Here is a 20149-nt window from a genome sequence, read left to right as displayed (position 1 = left end):
CTCTGACCCACGAACCACGAAGCAAAGGCTCTTTCAGTAAATGCCCCGCGAATACGCTAAGGTTAAGAAATAGGCGTGCTTGTAGGTCATGGAAATCCCCGCGCCGGGGGAAGTCTGTGGTTACCACCCTGGAGTTCCCCTAAGTCCTGCAGGAAAGCACCCGCCGCTGGGGGGCGTGGAGAGCGCGCCGCGCGGCCGGCGGGTGGGCGTGGAGGGCGGGGAGCATTAAAAGGCGGCGTGGGACCCGGCCCGCCCGGAGCCGCCGGCCGACAGGTGTCCCCGAGAAGATCCCAGGTTTCGCCGCGCACCTCGGCCTGGGCAGCAGGTGGGTGACGAGGGCTGCAGCGAGGCTGTGCTGCGCATGTGCATGAACGCTCTCCCCCTCCCCCCCGCCGCTACCCCCCTCCCCGCTTTCCCGGGTGGGGGACGCAGGGTTGCTCCGCTTAGAGGCGCGCGGGGCCGCGGAGGTGGCCGAGGGCCAGCGGGGTGGCACGGGCTGCAGGGCCCAGAAGTCCGCTCCAGGTGGGCGGGCAGGGACGAGCCAAGGAGTGGGTCCCCGCGGGCCGGGCGTCCTTCCCTTCGCTGTCAACCCCCGGGAGGCGCTGGGCGCGGGCCGCAGGGGTCCTGGGCGCGAGGGGTGCCGGCGGCCCGCCTGCCTTCACCCGCGCTCACTTTCTGTCCGCCTCCCGCCGGGTGCTCCATTCTGTTTACTTGTGGGGCGAGCCAGTGGACTGGGGAAGCTTTGCAATTTGGTTTACTTTGCCCGCCAAGAGGTAACCCCTGGGTCTCTGAGTTTATGCGCCAAACAAGCCTCAGAACGGAGCCCGAAGCATCGTAAGGTCAGAGTAAAATATTTAATGAATAAATGCAGGAATGGTCCCAAGTGGTGGCAGGAAGCCGATATTTGGTAGTTTTCCTGGTAATCAGTATGGAAATTCTGTAGTGCTCTTAGCATAAGGCAAATGCCACTAAAATTAACAATAGTATTAACTTAGTTTGCTGTTATTTATTGCTAACCTTAGGTGTTGCTGATATCTAGTATATGCTAGCACCGCCTCTGAAGACTTTACAGGTGTTCCCACAATCTTAACAAGCAATTACCATAATTAGCTCTATTGACAGGGAGGAAACTCAGGCTCAGGGAGATTTACTTGCCCAACGTTACACACGCTGGTGGGGGGAGACTGAATGGTATTGGAAACCCAAGATGTTTGACTCCAAAGCCTGCTTTTGAACCATCACTGTGCAGACTTTGTGGTCATTAATATAACATTGATATCCTTCATACTATGCAAATGAGGGTATTGTGGTTATGGGGGGACTCGAGTCAAGTTTGCTAACATTCATTTCTCCAACAAAAAGTCTTAGTGTCTGCATTATATGCCAGGCTGGGTGGATATTGTGGTTGGGAGAGCTGGTACAAAGTTGAAACATAGTTCTGATTTGAAGGAGCTCACAGTTTCGGGAGAGTTAGAAAAAAAAAAAAGGCAAATATATCCTACACTGTGGGAGATATGGATACACTCAGTGCCCAAGACCGGGGAGACACCCAGCAGCCCCAGGCTCAGAGAGGTTGCTCACGGGAAATGACAAGAGTAAAAAGAGAAGAGGTTGGGGACTTGAGCCAAACCGAGAAGGAAAGAGGAAATCCAATAGAGTGGTATCAGAATCCAAGGGAACAGACAATTTTAAGAGGAAGTGGGCTCCAGGGTAAAACACAGTTTCCATTGGTTTTGGCAAAGAAGCTAGTTTTATAAATATTGAGGTTAGTTTTAAGTGGTGCTGGCTAAAGCCAATTATAGTGGGAGACCTTAACCAGAGACACTTGTTCAATTCACTTGGCTGTGATAAGGTGAGTTAACAGGATAGTTGCTAGAGTGGAAAGTGGGGGTTCAAAGAGGATTTTTTGGTTTGTTTTTATTTGAAAGCTGGGACAGACTTAAGCCTGCTTGTTATATTGAAGGGAAAGAGCCAGTAGAGAGTGAGAGTTGAACAAATGAGGGGGATGAGGTTAAGAGCAAGATTTCTGAGGCGGAGGGGGGGGGGGGGGGGCATGTCAAGGAACAAGGGTTGTTATCTGAAGTAGCAAGTAGGTCGTGAACAATAGAAGGCAAAGCTACCTACTGAAAGCAAGATGGAGAGCAGTGGAGGAGACATGTGAGAACATTGAAGGTTTAGGAGAGTTGCACAGGGCAGCGGGATAGGAGCTGACCAGGGGTAAGTAGAATTGCTGGGAATGGTGACAGGCCAGCCACGGTGGTGCCTGAAGTCGTTCGGGTCCCAGTCTGCAAGGCTGCAGATCTTCCCCAGCAGCATTTGTAAGTCTAGGTGTTGGAAATGGTTAAGACAGTTTGAACTGATCCAGGGTTGCATCTTAGCATGTTTGTGTGTATATATTGTAATTTTCCGTAAACATATGCCTTCTTTCCACACCAAAGCTTCTTTAGGTAAGGTCTGGGTAAGGCAGGGGTAGAGGACTTTTTTTTTTCTGCCAAGGGCCATTTGGATAACATCATTCACAGGCCATATAAAATCATCAATTTAAAAATTAGCCACTATATCTGGTCAAACATTTAATTAACTCACCCCTAATGCCTTGGCAGGGCCAGACCCAACGATTTCAAGAGCCTTAGACAGCCCATGGGTTAGATGTTTCCCCCACTCGTATAAGGGATTTGTGATCTCAAACACATAGGGGCCAGGCAAGTGGTATAAATGAACAAAACTGTGGGTATCTCTTTTAAACAGAAACACATATGTAAACATGAAGGGATGTTCTTCCTTTCCACAAAGAAATATGGTATTCTCATTTTTCTCTAAACATGTGTTCCTCTCTGTCTCCCTTTCATTGTGTTACTTTTGATAGATACAGCTGCACTTTCCTCATAATCCTACTGTAAGAAATCAGTGAGCCAGCTCAATGACAAATAGCATCTGACAGTCAGTCTCCATACCAAGGAGTGAACGTACGGCACCAAACTGGAGAGCACGTGCCCTCTCCTCAAGGTGCAGTCCTGCTCAGAGCTGGCTGGTTGTTGCCATGCAGGAATGTAGACCCTATGTGGCCAGATCTTCTCATTTTTTCTAACATTCTAAACTAGGGAATGTTATGGGAAGTCTCTTACTTTTAAAAAATGTTGGTAATTAACTAAAACATTTAAAAATACTGTGGTCCCGCCCTGGCCAGTGTGGCTCAGTTGGTTGAGCATTGTCCCATAAAGGTTACTGGTCCGATTCCTGGTCAGGTCACGTGCCCAGGTTGCTGGTTTGATCCTCAGTTGAGGTGTGGGTGGGAGGCAACTGATCGATGTTTCACTGTCACATTGATGTTTCTCTCTCTCTCTAATCATTAAAAAGGTATAAAAAGTTAATAAATAACAATACCGTGGTCCAAAAATGTACTTATTTAGAAAACTGGTGACATTCAAACAAGGCATACAGATTAATTAACAGCATTGTATCAATGCTAATTTCCTGGTTCCTGTCATTGTACTATGGTTATGTAAGATGTTACCTTTGGGGAAGTTGAGTACACGGTATGTGGGAACTGTTATCTTTGTAAGGTTTCTCTAAGTATAAGTTAATTTTAAAATAAAAAACTTTAAAAATTAGTAAATATTATAGTTAATTCTGTGTAAGCCAAACGTAATACCTCTACTGGCTCCCCGTTTGAGCTCTTTGGTTTTTGTCTGGGATTTCTTGGCCGTTGCCATGTGTAGTACAGCAACTTGTACACAGTGGACAATCAGTAAATACTAGTGCTCTATTTTGGGGAAAATATTTTTTAAAAATATAATTGTATTACTTCTATGAATTATTTGACTTTTAAAACTCTCTCTCTCTCTCTTTTTAAACAGGTTTTACAAAGGAAGCAAACTGTTTTTCTTCTTTTAGATTTTTTCCATTTTTTTTTCTGTAACTCAAAACAGCTCATCATGGAGACCTAAAATCCTTAAAGGGACTTAGTCTGATCTCTGGGAGGTAGTTTTGTGCATGAATAAACAAATTAAGTAGTTAATTAGAGTTTGTGGCATCCAAAGAATGTTATCATTTTAAAAATATGATCTAGTTATGGGAGGTATAACTATAAAGTAATATTGAGTTTTTTTAATTTGACTGTGGAGAAGTGATTTTACTTGGGACACATTGTTGAAATACTCTTCAAAATTGGCTGAGCAATCTGGCTGCTGTGTAGAATAGAAAAAAAGTACCTATGTTTGTTAAAGATTTAGAAATGAATGACAGTTATCTAGAACAAAGAGTTAATATTCAACCCTCTGTTAAATTAGAGAAATATGCAAACAAGACCTTTGACATGTTTAAAGACTTCTACAATGACAAAGAAATGTCAAGAACAAAACTTTTTGATAAGTACAAGAAATTTAGACAAAGTAGGAAAGATGAACTTGATGATTGGTGAATAAATTATCTAACCATTGGTAAGACTTGGTATTTTAGTTTGTTCAAATGGGCTGTTATCTCTGAGATAAGAATAAGAATGATGGCTAGATGGTTACATTTTGATAAAGGAACAACCTTATTCAGAAGTAAAATTTACACAGAGACAATAATAAACCCCAAGAAGGTGTTATAACAATGTGTAAAATTTTTGACCAGTGAAAAACTAAAATTAGATACAATAACTCACCTTTGAGATATGTTTTTGTGTGTTTGTGTGTGTTTTGCCACCTGGAAATAAAGCATTAAAGTCTGCAGTGGAAAATCCTAGTATAAAAACAAAAAAAAGAAAAGAAAGATTCCAATAGGAAACCATGCTTACAAATCACTGCTAGAAAAACCATGATGATTTGTTTATTGGTCATTGCTAATATTATTGATGCAGAACCTATTCACTAGTAGCTAGTCATAATTGAGATACTCTGAGTTTTTCGGTCTCTGCTGTTCAAAAGGAGTGGATGTGACAAAGTAAATTTATTATTATTTTGTCTTGATAAATTATAGTTCAAGGTATGCTATCTGTGGAATATTTTCTGACCACGCCATATTTGTATTTGGCTATCCATCTTAACCTATAGACGTGGCACTTTTGGTTGTCTTAAAACTAAATACACTATCAGAGTAGAAGATTTGATGTTGGCTCTCAACAGCATGAAGCTGAATTTAGGAGACCCATTGAGCAAATAAAATAGAATATCTAATTTGCCAAGTAAAATAAAATGGTATCGCTATTGCAAAGCAACCAGGTTCCTGACTATTTATGAGAAATAATTATTCTTTAATAAATTTTAAAACCATGCCTTAAGATGTATCAGTTCATTCTGTTACGACCTAAGCTCTATCCGGAAGAAGAGTTTGGATTGCTTTGTTCTCCCTATTAAAATGATTGTAGGAAGAAAATTACTTAATCTGAGCAAGATTTGGGATATACTATATGTCATTGAATCTAAGATGTCATCAATGATAAGGTATACTATAATTTTATGTACCTCTAAGAAATAAAAATGCTGCTAATTAAAATATGCTATGGCATTAATTTCAAGATACCTCTCTATAACAGATATTAAAATATGCATCTTAGAATCAGTGAACTATGGTATGCATTCTTTTTCTCTTATGCTTTCTACCGCTCCCCCCCCCACACACACCAAATTTCACAATCTAAATAAAGCAAAACAAACATAGTTAGAATATTTATTTTCTGTAGAGCACTTATCCAGCATAACTTTCCACCATGGGAGCAAGCTAGCTGTGTGAGAAAGTTTTATTGTTGGGCTGGCTGAACGTCACTGAAGCGTTCTTCTAGTGCATTGACCTGCCTGTTGAAGTGCCCGACACTAGATGGCATCTTGCTGACCCAAAGCTCTCTGCACTTACGAAGGCTTTGCATTTTCATCACAAGGTACTATAGGGCGTCATGCTTACATTGTATGCTCATACAAAGGTGCTGTTATGCATAATTGTTCCTTAAGATGTGTCAATGCAGGATTTTGATCTTGCTGTGCTGAAACCCTGAAGACAGAGGAGGAAAAAAAGAACAAGATATTTTTGTTCTAGGTGTTCAACCTAGAACTAAAACTAGAAAAATCAAAGCCGTGCACAAAACTACCTCCCTAGAGAAAGGCTAGTCCCTTTTCCTCCCCATCCATTTCTTTATGAACCTCGTAGAAAACAGCGAATTCTTATCAAAGCTGATGAAAAGCGCCAACATGTCTGAAATGAAATATGACTTTTCCTGTGAACTGTACCGAATGTCTACGTACTCGACTTTCCCCGCTGGTGTTCTTGTGTCCGAAAGGAGTCTTGCTCGCGCTGGTTTTTATTACACTGGTGTGAATGACAAGGTCAAATGCTTCTGCTGTGGCCTGATGCTGGATAACTGGAAACAAGGAGACAAACCGATTGAAAAGCATAAAAAGTTGTACCCTAGCTGTGGCTTTCTTCAGAAACTAAATTCAGGTAACATTTCGGGAGCCACCTCTCTGCTTAATTTGCCTTCTTCGGGAACAAATTCCACACATTCAGTATTTCCAAGTTTGGAAAACAGTGGTTATTTCAGTGGCTCTTATTCCAGCTTCCCCTCAAGTCCTGTGAACTGTGAACCAAATCACGATGTGTCTGCCTTGAGAAGTCCCAACCACTGTACAATGAATACGGAACACGCCAGGTTACTTACTTTCCAGACGTGGCCATTGACCTTCCTGTCGCCAACCGATCTGGCAAAAGCGGGTTTTTACTACATAGGACCTGGAGACAGAGTGGCTTGCTTTGCCTGTGGTGGAAAACTGAGCAACTGGGAACCAAAGGATGATGCTATGTCGGAACACCTGAGACATTTCCCCCATTGCCCGTTTTTAGAAAGTCGGCCTCAAGACACTTCCAGATACAGTGTTTCTAATCTGAGCATGCAGACGCAGGCTGCCCGTTTCAGAACATTCTGTAACTGGCCCTCTAGTGTTGGAGTTCATCCTAAGCAGCTTGCAAGTGCAGGTTTTTATTATATGGGTAAGAAACTTAATCTAAAAAAATTCAAAATGTTTTATGCACTTCAGTGGGCAAATTTCAAGTTTTGGTCCAACATCAATTTTAGGTCACAATGATGATGTCAAATGCTTTTGCTGTGATGGTGGACTGAGGTGTTGGGAATCTGGAGATGACCCATGGATACAACATGCCAAATGGTTTCCAAGGTAACTGTTTGGAAATTCTCTTTGCAAATGTGTGTGATTATTATGAGATGGGTTATATGTGTTTACCTTGTAGTCAGCCATTAGTTGATTCTTTGTTTCAGACATACATTTGTGAATAAATTTAGGATGCATTGCTTAGAAAAATAATTACTTAAAATATTTTGATGGAAATTTAAGACAAAGAAGAAATACATTTAGGATGTTTTGTATAATTAGTATATATTTTAATATATGCTCATTATAAAACCAAAATCACATGTTACAAATAAGTACAGAGACAAAAAATTTAAAATGCCCAGAACTCACAACCTAAAGATGGCTACAGCTACCATTTTACTGAACATCCTCCAAAATCTCTTTACGCATATGTACATATAGGGTGTCCCCCCAAAATGTATACACTTTGAATAATTATAAAAGCAGTGTTTATTAAAACACATTTCATTTTCAAAATTGAGCTATCAACTGTTGAAGTGTTTTGGGACACTCTGTATATAGATAAATGTATATAATTTCTCTACATGAATTATATATTATATATATATTGTTTTGAGGCTTTTTTTTCCAATCAATTTTATATCTTGGACATATTTTCATTCATTCAACATTCAATAATATTAATCAACCACCTATTGCCAGGCATTGTTCCGGGCACTTAAAATACTCAGTGGGACAAAACCAAGACTTATGGTTTCATACTGATTTTACATGCTACATAACTCTTTAATAAAGAAGTTATGTAGCATGTTGGAAGGTAATAAGTACTATGGATAAAAAGAAACAGAGCAGAATACCCATCAAATCTAGCTTTTTGATCACTACTTAGCTTTTTATTGTCATGTCTTATACTTTTGATTATTCCATACTTGTTTATACTCTCCTTTTTTTATTAAAATCAGGTGGCTATAATTATATTTTTCATGGTCAAAACTTTTAGTATATTTAATGGTGATTACTAAACTTGATATCCTAACTTCTTTTTATTACATATGCTTTTTTAAAATATAAAACTGGATCTTCATTTGCAGCAACATAGTGCTCCCCAAATATTTCAGATTTCAAAAATTATGAAGGGATAAAGAATACTTTACATAGATGTCTTAAAAAGTGCTGCTTTTTTGTGAATATGTAAAAAGAACAGTAAATTTGCTTTGGTAGTATCATGAATTAATTTTGTACTTAAATTTGACAACGGATGTGTATTATCTAGGAAATGTCAAACTTGTGAATATCTGACTTAATAGAAAATGTTTAACTTCCTCATTCTTTCTTCTTGTCCCCCTTTGTATATTTTCATCGTTTAAGCATATAAAGCTAATTTATGAACAGTATTACCAGTTACAGCCTTCTTGCTTACATCATCTCGCCTTTGACTGCAATGTCTCTTAACACTTCTCATATGCTGCATGATTAGTCGAATGGTTATATGCATATCTGTGTTAATTTAAAATGTGTAGCAGTCTACAAATGGCCGATTCAAATAACTCCTCAAACTTAATTTTGTTTACATTTTAGGTGTGAGTACTTGATACGAGTTAAAGGACAAGAGTTCATCAGTCGAGTTCAAGCCAATTATCCTCATCTACTTGAACAGGTAGGGACTTTATTAGTTTTTTAATCGTTGGTTAACAACAGATAAAATATTTTATAATAGTTAGAGAGTAGTATTTTACTACAAAGGCAAGACTTGCTTTAAAAACACATTTTCTGCCCTGGCTGGTGTGCTCAGTGGTTAGAGTGCCCACCCGCCCACCTAAGGGTCTCCAGTTGGATTCCCAGGGAAGGGCATGTACCTAAGTTGCAAGTTCAATCCCTGGCTCCATCGATCAACATCAATATTTCTCTCTCTCTCCTTTCCTCCTCCTCTCTCTTCTTCTTTCTTCTCCTCCCTCCATCCCGTCCACTCTCTAAAAATAAATGGAAAAAATGTCCTTAGATAAGAATTACCAAAAAAAAAAGTTTTCTTTTTTACAACACCCAGCATGATCTTAGAGTACTATTTTAAGGATAAAAACAGATTCAGAATTAGAAACCTCCTGAAAAATAATATTTAAGTTATATTTCTCTCTAAGCATTTTTCTAAGGAAGTTGCAATAAAATTTGAGGAAAAAAAATGGTTGGAGGGGATGGTAGACTTATAATGGTTTACTATATTAATTTTTCTTAAAAAGATTTGAGAAAGAGAATTGTATTCCTCTTTCTAATCTTCCTGGAAAAGCAAATAAGAATTTATATAGCCCAGCCGTTGTGGCTCAGTGGTTGAGCATCAACCTATGAACCAAGACGTCCCGGTTCGAGTCCTGGTTCGATTCTCAGTCAAGTCAGGGCACATGCCCAGGTTGCAGGCTCGATCCCCAGTGTGAGGCATACAGGAAGCAGCCAATCAGTGATTCTCTCTCATCATTGATGTTTCTATCTCTCTCTCCCACTCCCTCTCCCTTCCTCTCTGAAATCAATAAAAATATATTTTTAAAAAAGAATTTATATGGTAGTGTTGAGGACCAAACACTTTCTAAGCAGAGCAAATGGAACTGATATAGGGTCCAACTTATCCCAAAGGGTGATCCAGGAAATGTCTGATATTTGGGATGACAGGCAAACAATGATTGTCGTAGATCACTGAAAAGATCTAGCCCTTCTCCTGCCTTAATAAAAATAGAATTTATATGTTAATATATACACACACATACCCAAAGAAATGCTATTAGTTTATGGCTTAGGAAATTACTGCTGAAAATAGTGCTTTTGATATAAAAGTTATTTTGCCAATAAACAAGTCAGTAAGTTGAATAAAATAGGCCTCTTGATTTATTTTTGTTGCAATGGACAGGATAAGATTTATATTTTAATTTTATACCTTTTCCCCCATGTAGCTGTTATCTACTTCAGAGAATCCAGAAGATGAAAATGCAGAGTTACCAAGTATGTACAATGATAGTAATTGCCACATTTAAATAGAACCACTTGGTACTGTTACAATAGAAATTTGATAATAGTTATAATATATGTATATTTGTGGTATGATTTATAATTTACAGTACATTTTCAAATACATTAAGCTGGTATTTCTCAAACTTTAGGGTATACCATAATTGCCTAAGGAACTTTAAAAAATATTACAGATTTCTACTCTCCATTTCAAACCTACTGAATTAAATCATAGTTATCTAAGGGCAGGGCTTGAGCATCTGTTGTTTTAACAAACTTACATACATCCAGCCTAACCCTTGTTCTCAGACCAGGGTGGGAACAGATGCACTGTAACATTAGCTTGCTCACATATTCTTTCCATGAAATGGAGAGGGTAGAAAATATTATTTATTGTCAAATAGGGACTCCGAGGCTCAGAGAGGTTACGTGATCTGTCCATCACCTTAAACCTAAAAGGTGACAGAGCCTAATCGGAACAAGCGCTTCTATTCTACCATCTAGTGTTCAATTAAAGTCCATGAATATTTATTGTGTATCTGCTCTTCTGAGGTTAGGCTAGAGAACAGGATAAACATAACTCCTGTTCTCATGAGCTAATAGGCAAAGGGAGACAGACAAATACAAATACATAGATAGGAGAGAGGGATGTGGTGGGAAAGGGTAAGTGTGCTCTGAGAGTGCCTGAGGAAAGATCAGAAAAGGCTTCAGGTGAGAGGAAGTATTGGTCTTATCATAGAATCACAGGGACCAATAGGAGTTAACCAAGTGACAAAGGGAAGAAAGAATATTCCAGGCAGAAAGACTTCAGTGACAAAAGAGAACAGGCACATTTGAAGAACTGAACAAAACTCTGTATGGCCAGAAGTAGGACTTGGAAACAGAAAAATGAATGAATCAGGTCAGCTGTAAGAGTAGTCAGCACTGCAGGCAGAATTTGTGACTTCTGGACTAGAGTACAGAATACAAATGAGTAAATGGTGAGAAATCCATCAGTTTGCAGCTCCTGGGCTAGAGTGTACTGTGCAAATGAACAAGTGGCGAGAGGTGAGGATGAAGAAGTAAACAGGGTCCAGAGATGGTGTGAGGTCTTACACGCCACAATCCTAAGGCAGTAGAATTGTTGGTGGAATTTAAGGAGTGTGACACAATCAGATTTCTGTTTTTAAAATGTCACTCTGGCTGCAATGTTGAGAATGAACTAGATGGGAGCAATACTGAAAGAGGCCATTGCAGTAATAAAGGTGAGCGAAGACAATGGCCTCTTTTGGAAATATGTGAAACGTATTTGATTTAGAAAGCTCATTTGTTCATTCAACATGGGAAAAAAGGACCTCTGTTCTGCTGGGGGTGATCCCCAACATTCCATCGCCTTCTCATACTCATAGTTATGCCGGATAATGCACATTTTGTATCTGGATACAATATTCCATATTCTTACTCTAGTGATGGCACGTACTTATCATTATTTTAAATTTAACGAAGTTAATGCAAAATAGTACCTTTATGTTTCTTGGGCTTTATGTTTTTGAAATTGTAATAACTTTTAATTTTAAAAAATACGGATTATCCCAATATGTGTTAAATTCTTTATTCCATATAGTTATTCATTATGAACCTGGAGAAAACCATTCGGAAGATGCAGTGATGATGGATACGCCTGTGGTTACAGCTGCTTTGGACATGGGCTTCAGTAGAAGGCTGGTAAAACAGACAGTTCAGAGTAAAATCCTAACAACTGGGGAGAATTACAAAATCGTCAGTGATCTTGTATTAGATTTACTTTATGCTGAAGATGAAATAAGGAAAGAGGAGAAAGAAAGAGCAACTGAGGAAGAAGAATCAGGTACACATATTTGTTAGTACAGTCTCTGTTTCCATAAGAATTTGATGTCACTGCATATGTTATTGAAAATACACTCATAGTCAATTCAATCAGATTTTTCTTATGATTAGTATTCTGAAAAATTTCTTCACATTAAAATATATTTGAATTTCTTAGTAAATTGAAATGCATATACTTAATAAGAGCATTTTTTTCCCCTGCTTTTTCTTAATTTATATTTTTACTAAAGGCCTGGTGCACGAAATTCGTGCACGGGGGTTGGGGTCCCTCAGCCAGGCCTGCAACGATGCCAGCATCCCTTGCCCTGGCCTCTGGCCCAAGGCCCCTCCCCTCCCTCTGTGTGGCCGGGGCCCCTCCCCTCCCTTCTCTCTGTGCGGCTGGGCACGGATGCTGGGCTCACATGGCCAGGGCGACGCTGCCATTATGGGCGCTGCCATCTTTGTCGCAGAGTGATGGCTAATTTACATATCACTCTTTTATTAGATAGGATTCTGGGTAGTTGATTGTGCATGTAATTCTTGGCATGCTTTTAACCCCAGGCCAGTTGCTTGCTTTAAATTGGAATGGGATCAGTAACAATGATTAATTTTAACATCGGCATAACAGTATGTTTTAGCCTATGACTATAAATTAATGTACAAATTATGATGAAGTCTCCTACCTGCCTGTACAAGAGCTGAGTTTCCCTTCCTAGTGTCCGTCTAGTATTTAGGGGAGTCCTAAGATAGGTACTGTTTCACATTCTCTCGAGATAACTTACCCATGTCCTTCCATACTAGCTTTGTCTGCTACTCTATTGCCTTTTACCAAAACTCTTCCTCAGAGCATGTCCGGTCTCAACTAGTTGCTCTCATTGCTCCCATCACTGTGGCCTAGACAAAGATGATCTCTCCTGTGCCACTCTTCCCCAAGCATGGACCAGTTCTGAGTCCTTTCAACATAGCTAAAAACAGACTGCAACTTTTAACAAGCTCTTCCTGGAGATTTAGGGATAATAAGAGCACCATGGCCCAAATGGCTCATCCTCACAAATCTCTCTCCCTAGCTTTTGGTTTATCTCTGCATAGCTCTGGCCAGTTTATACTAATGACCAGGAAAGCATGTTTTCCCTAATCAAGACTCAGGTTCCCAAATAGCCACTAAGCCCAGAAGCAGAAAACAGGTTGCCCCTTATTCTTATTCCCAAGGCCATCTGGGATCTAGTTCTTCCCAGGATGATTGACAATGAGATCGTTTACTCCATTCCTGAGTAAACCTACTCTTGCCCACTAAGGTGGCTTTGCCTTCTGGCTAACCTAGGCAAACATATCAGACTATAGTAATACAGCATTATTTATGTGCCAAAGTGTGAGTTATAGTCTTACACACCAATTCAGCAGCAAAATAGCCCAAGTTCATCTTTGCCCACCCTACTCAAGTTCTCTTTTTCATTATGAAGTGAAGATCAGAATGCAAGTCCTTCCTGTAGTCTTCTCAGTTTGGCTATTGGTCATCAGTGAACAATTGCTCAAAGAAGAGAACATTCATTTCCACAATTGTTTATAGACTCCATGAAGTCTAAAGCCATGCAGCTATAAAATACTTATGTTTCCTCTGAAGAAAATCAACAAAGTCTCCAGCTATAACCCTAATTCAACAATCTATATATATAAAAGGCTAGTAACATGCAAAGTGTCCCTGCGGGAGTTCGACTGGGAGTTCTATCACTTGTTATGATGTGTGCTGACCACCAGGGGGCAGTGAAGAATGAAGGAAGGCCCCGCTGGCAGCCAGAAGGCTCCGATTGGCCCTGATCAATGGCCAGGCCTAGGGACCCTACCTGTGCACGAATTTCATGCATTGGGCCTCTAGTATACAATAACATGCATTGTCAAAAAGATCCCTTCTCGGGCTCAACATTATACCCACATAGTGTCTGCATTCAAGAAATGTTCTTTGAATGAGTGAATGAAAATACTTCCATTTAGGTTACTGATTATTTTAAAGTTTTCTGAGAACAGTGGGTAATTTCTTGACAGGTGTGTAAATAAAGAGGAAATTAAGGATATTTTTCCAGAATAAGAGAATAAAATGCCTCTAAAGTATTTTCACCTTAGAAGCCAGAATAAAATCTATGACTTTGAAATGAGTCTTTTTCATCAGCCACTAGCAATCCAATTTTAGACATCTTAAGAATTTCAGAAAATTGATTACATTAGGTTAAGTAACATGAAATTAGAAACATTAATCTTAGATGGAAAAACTAATATACTTCAACATCAAGTTGTAAATTATATCTTAATTTTTAATATATCACTATTTCTCTAACATAGATACTTTAACAGAATAAATTAAGTCCTAATTCTTCTCCCCCTCTATTACTTCTTTGTTCCCATTGCTCTTTAAATTACTAAGGCTTGGTTGTTCATTTGTTCAATCTATATTTTTGGAGCATTGATCTTGTGCCAGATACTGCTCTAGGTTTATTCTCAGATCTTTTATTTATTCTCAGAGCTTCAATTCTCATTTATTCTCAGAGTTTCAATTATCTTGAAAATGTATATCTCTAACCTTGACTTTTTTACTAAACCCTATATTTTATTATTTATTATATTGTTCTATTTTTGTGTCCTTTTACTTGACAAAGTCAGTGCTTCTAAAATCTGGAAATCTCTCCCAAATACTTCTTTAGACAACCTAACTTCTGTTATTAGTTACTTCATAGAAATAGTTTTATGGATCATGGTAAAAGTATATGATAATTATTAAATTTAGAACAAATGATAATAAAATTTCAGAGCTTCAAAATAGGAAACATTTCACCAGTAGATAAAAAAATCTAGATCTCAGAGAACACAGTGATCCTAAATGACAGGAATGTGTCATTGACAAGTAGCATTTAGTTTTCAAAATGCTCTTAATGTCTTTCCCTTTACTGGAAAATATTTAGGTAATGGCAATATCATGTCTAATTTAGGAAAATAACTAAAAATTTCATCTTAAAATGGAAATTTAAAGGAATTTTATGCGTAAATGTAATTTAAGAAAAATATTCTATCATTTTAACTATCTTATTTTCCCCCCAGTTTGACTAGGTTAAATAGAAATTTCAATTTTATTAGGTTCTAAATTGTATTTTATAGCAGTATTGCCAAATGGTTGAGAGCACAGATTATGATGCCAGACTGCCTCGGTTTGACTTTTGCTAGTTGTGTGTCCTCAAGTAATTTACTTGCCACATTGTACCTCTGTTTTCTCATCTGTTAAATTAAAATACTAGTATCTACCTCAAAGGGCTGTTGTGAAGATGAAATGAGTAAATACACTCTCAGTGCTTACCACAGTGCTCAGTAAGCGTTAGTCCGTAACATTGTTATTAGGCACAAGGGGTTGGGTACCCCCAAACCTAGCAATCATCTTTAATGCCTGATTATGAATTATGGTCATTTTTTTCATTCAGTTATATGTGTAGGCGTGGGAGGAAGTTTGTGAACAGAGATTGAACATGTTTGTGTTCTTTTTCACAAAGATGATCTGTCATATATCCGGAAGAACAGGATGGCACTTTCTCAACATTTGACTTGTGTGGTTCCAATCCTGGATAGTCTACTAATTGCTGGAGTGATTCATGAACAAGAACATGATATTATTAGACTGAAAACGCAGACAACTCTGCAAGCAAGAGAACTGATTGATACTATTATAGTAAAAGGAAATTTTGCAGCCACCGTATTCAGAAACTCTCTACAAGAAAATGACCCCACGTTATACAAGCGTCTATTTGGTGAGTGCTAGAAAATTACTTTTGAGAACTTTCTAGATCAATGGAAAATATGCTTATTAATAATTGTGATTATTGAAAAAATCCAATCAAATATATAAACTATTAATTGCACAAAAGACTTTTGTTGCCTTGACATGATGACAATTATTTCTAGTATTTGGCTGGAGTCTAAACTGTTACTTTAAAAATATGTATTCTGTGACTAAATACTGACCTTACTTGCCCTAGTAATGCTTTTTTCCTTTCCTCCTTAGTGCAACAGGACATAAAGTATGTTCCCACAGAAAATGTTTCAGGTAAAATAGTATTAACGATTTAAGCGAGTAGAAAACATTATTTTTATTTTCTTGGCTTTTCATTGGGAGAGAAGCACCAAATTGCCTTTTATTAAAAATTTATTTCTCTTCTTAGACTTACCAATAGAAGAACAATTGAGGAGACTACAAGAAGAAAGAACATGCAAAGTGTGTATGGACAAAGAAGTTTCCATAGTGTTTATTCCGTGTGGTCATCTAGTAGTATGCAAAGATTGTGCCCCTTCTCTAAGAAAATGTCCTATTTGTAGAGGTACAATCAAGGGTACAGTTCGTACATTTCTTTCATGAAGATGATCCAAAATTTTGGCATTATGGGTTAAATGTATTGTAATTTTAACTTTTATATTGCTTTAGTTTACTTATTTTTTAAATTTATTTACAACTCAGAAAATTTTGTTTTACACAACTATACATATATTTATGTAAACATATTTCAGATAGCAAGAGAATGATATGCTTCTTTTCTTGTGAACAAAAAAATAGGGATAGCACTACAAGTACAATATTAAATCAAAATTCAGCACTACTGAAATTGCAAGTGAAGTAAAATTTAAGATTTGTTAATTAACCTTTCAGAACTTTAAATATTTTGGAGTTATATTAAGAACCAAGAACATGGATCCTCTGTCTTTTTTGATAAGTGTCCTATACATGGAAGGTTTTGATATTTGTTGAGTACCTTTTTATAGACATGGTGTTTTTGTAAAGAACTATGTGAGAAATGTTTTAATAAAGCAATCAGAATTACTCTTATTCTTAATATTTTTATTTCTATGATATCGGATAACTTAGGCATTCCTAGGCTCCTTCCTTACCAACTTAAAACTCTTCAATATTGAATTACTAGAGGCCCAGTGCACAACATTTGTGCACTTGGTGAGGGGTCCCTCAGCCTGGCCTGCACCCTCTCACAGTCCAGAAGCCCTCACGGGATGTCCAACTGATGGTTTAGGCCCGCCTAAGCCATCAGTTGGACATCTTTAGTGCTGCCACGGAGGCGGGAGAGGCTCTCGCCACCACCACTACGCTCACCAGCTATGAGCCTGGCTTCTGGCTGAGCAGTGCTCCCCCTGTGGGAGCACATTGGCCACTGGGGGCAGCTCCTGCATTGAGTGTCTGCCCCTTGGTGGTCAGTGAACATCATAGCAACCGGTCATTCTGCCGTTTGATTTGCATATTAGCCTTTTATTATATAGGACTAGAGGCCCAGTGCACAAAAATTTGTGCACTCGGGGGGGGGGGGGGGAGAGGGAAAGGGGGTCCCTCAGCCCGGCCTGTGCCCTCTCGCAGTCTGGGACCCCTCGGGAGATAACGACCTGCTGGCTTAGGCCTGCTCCCAAGTGGCAGAGGGCACGCCCAATCCCTAGGTGCAGCCCCTGGTCAGGCTCAGAGCAGGGCCCATTGGGGAGTTGGAGCGCCGCCCCCTGTCATGCACAGAGCAGGGTGGATTGGGAGGTTGCGATGCCACCCTCAGTCACGCTCAGGGTAGGGCCGATTGGGGGGTTGGGGCACTGCCCTTTGTCACACTCAAGGCAGGGTCGATGGGGAGGTTGCGGTGCCACTCCCTGTCACTCACAGAGCAGGGCCAATCGGGGTTGGGGTACTGCCCCCTGTCACTCACAGAGCAGGGCCCATCAGGGGGTTGGGGCACTGCCCCCCTGTCACTCACAGAGCAGGGCCGATCAGGGGGTTGGGGTGCTGCCCCCTGTCACTCACAGAGAAGGGCCCATCAGGGGGGTTGGGGCTCCGTACCCTGTCACACACAGAGCAGGGTCGATCAGGGGGTTGGGGAGCCCCCCCCGTCACGCACAGAGCAGGGCTGATCAGGGCGTTGAGGAACTCCTTCCTGTCACTCACAGAGTAGGGCCGATCAGGGGGTTGAGGAGCTCCCCCCTGTCACAGAGCAGGACCGATAGGGGAGTTGGGGCACTGCCCTGTCACACACAGAGCAGGGGGGATCAGGAGGTTGGGGCGCTGCACCCTGTCACACTCAGGGCAGGCCAATGGGGAGGTTATGGCTCTCCCCCGTCACACACAGAGCAAGGCCTGTGGAGGGGGGTTGGGGCGCCACCCTCTATCACCCACAGAGCAGGGCCGATCAGGGGGTTGGGGCGCCGCCACTGTCACACTTAGGACAGGGCCGATGGAGAGGTTATAGCTCTACCCTGTCACACACAGAGCAGGGCCTGTTGGGGGATGGGAGGGGGGGTTGGGGCGCCGCACCCTGTCACACACAGAGCAGGGCCCATTGGGGGGTTGGGGCGCCGCACCCTGTCACACACAGAGCCGCAGGGCGATCAGGGGGTTTGGGCGCTGCCCCCTGATCCCGGTGCCGGCAGGCATATTACCCTTTTACTATATAGAATAGAGGCCTGGTGCATGGGTGGGGGCCGGCTGGTTTGCCCTGAAGGGTGTCCTGGATCAGGGTGGGGGTCCCCACTGGGGTGCCTGGCCAGTCTGGCTGAGGGGCTGAGGGCTGTTTTCTGGTTGACTGGTGACTGAAGCTCCCAACCGCTCCTTTTTTTTCTTTTTATTCTGGGCCAGCTTTAGCTCTGAGGCCTCGCTGCTAAAAACATTGATACAATGTTGCGGTCCGGCTGGCTGAATCCCGGCTAAATGAAAGCTGGCTTCTGGGGTTTTGTTTAGCTTCTATATTTGTTACATAGTTGCTTAGAGTTGCAGCTGAGAGGCCAGCAAGTGAGGCGGGGAATGTTGGAGTCCACTGTCACTGGAGCAAGCAAGCCTCCCTGTTCGCTTCAGTGCATGGCTGCCGGCCGCCATCTTGGCTGACAGTTAATTTGCATAAGGATATGCTGATTAGCCAATGGGAAGGGTAGCGGTCATAGGCTAATTACCATGTTTCTCTTTTATTAGTGTAGATAGTTTAGGTCCCTTTCTTTAAGGTGTTCCATCATTTACACTTGTAGAGCACACCTGGCTTTAACTTATGGGATTCAATGGGATGTCTGATATGAAATCAAACAATCATCTCAGTGTTTGTTTATTCATTTGTCTATTGATTCAGTCAGGAAGTCTTGTGCCAACCCTATCCATTGGCAAAGTTCCTCGTTTTATTCTTACCACTTTGGTATTAATTCTAAGACTTAGAAAGTACACTGGGTAGCAGCCCCTGGAACCAACAGGTAAATAAATATGTTCTATACCAGCTGTGGGCAAACTATGGCCCGTGGGCCGGATCCGGCCCGTTTGAAATGAATAAAACTAAAAAAAAAAGACCGTACCCTTTTATGTAATGATGTTTACTTTGAATTTATATTAGTTCACACAAACACTCCATCCATGCTTTTGTTCCGGCCCTCCGGTCCAGTTTAAGAACCCATTGTGGCCCTCGAGTCAAAAAGTTTGCCCACCCCTGTTCTATACTGTCAGTGCAGCAGAATTTCCTCCTATGCATTTCTTTTTGGTACCACACTCAAAGGGTAATTCTCTATCCTTTGTTTCCTATGTTATTAGGTCTTTAAAACCAGAAGTATCTCTATAGTGGGGAATACTTTTGGGAGGATAAGCAAAGGCCAATTAGCAAAACCAGTTCTAGATGTTTGCTAGGGTTGCACAGAGGAAGATTAGGAACCAAGCAAGGGGGAGAGAATCCATCTCCTTATTCTGACACTAGGAGACTACTTCTTTGGGATGTCACTGATTTTGCCCCTCAGTTCAAAGGTTCAGTTGGTTAGCGACATGCTAACTAAATGGTTCTCCTGGGGTACTAGCCTGTATTGTAATATTGCTTAGGTGATCTGTAACTCAGCTATAGGATAGTACATGTCTTCTGCAACACCTAGTTTTTATCTGGTTCTTATTGCATACTACACATAATATTTGAACTTTCCTATCTCCCTTTTGTAAAACTCTTGTTCATTTCTCATTTTAGTAGTCTATAATTAACATAACCAACTTACTAATCAAATATTTTGTTATTTCCCCAAGTATTAGTTAAATTGAAATTTTGTTTTGGAAAAAATAAATCACTATAGCTAATACTGGTAGTTCCATTTTTGGCTGATTGATGTGTGGTAATTCATTTGAGTCTCTCCACCTTCACTCCCCATCCAACCTGGCCTTCAGGTCTCAGAATAGGGTAGATCATTTAATATAAAAGCCCAGCAACCAGAACGGCAGAACAACC

At 40.5% G+C, this 20149-nt stretch overlaps 1 protein-coding gene across 1 annotated transcript; it reads left to right on the top strand.

Annotated features, from left to right (window-relative positions):
- Positions 1-209: 209 nt before the first annotated feature.
- Positions 210-16750, top strand: LOC139017453 (baculoviral IAP repeat-containing protein 3-like). Its single transcript, XM_070425889.1, has 9 exons — positions 210-325; positions 3858-6963; positions 7049-7148; positions 8664-8742; positions 10022-10070; positions 11680-11922; positions 15431-15685; positions 15940-15981; positions 16097-16750. The coding sequence occupies exons 2-9, from the start codon at positions 6114-6116 to the stop codon at positions 16288-16290; spliced, it is 1812 nt and encodes a 603-aa protein (XP_070281990.1). The 5' UTR covers positions 210-325; positions 3858-6113; the 3' UTR covers positions 16291-16750.
- Positions 16751-20149: the final 3399 nt, after the last annotated feature.

The sequence above is a fragment of the Myotis yumanensis genome, unplaced genomic scaffold, assembly GCF_028538775.1.
Source record: "Myotis yumanensis isolate MYYU_CA2020_CCGP unplaced genomic scaffold, mMyoYum1.0.hap1 SCAF_10, whole genome shotgun sequence".
Classification (NCBI taxonomy): domain Eukaryota; kingdom Metazoa; phylum Chordata; class Mammalia; order Chiroptera; family Vespertilionidae; genus Myotis; species Myotis yumanensis.
The sequence above is the reverse complement of the archived record's forward strand: the minus strand, read 5'-3'. Positions and strand labels throughout refer to the sequence as shown.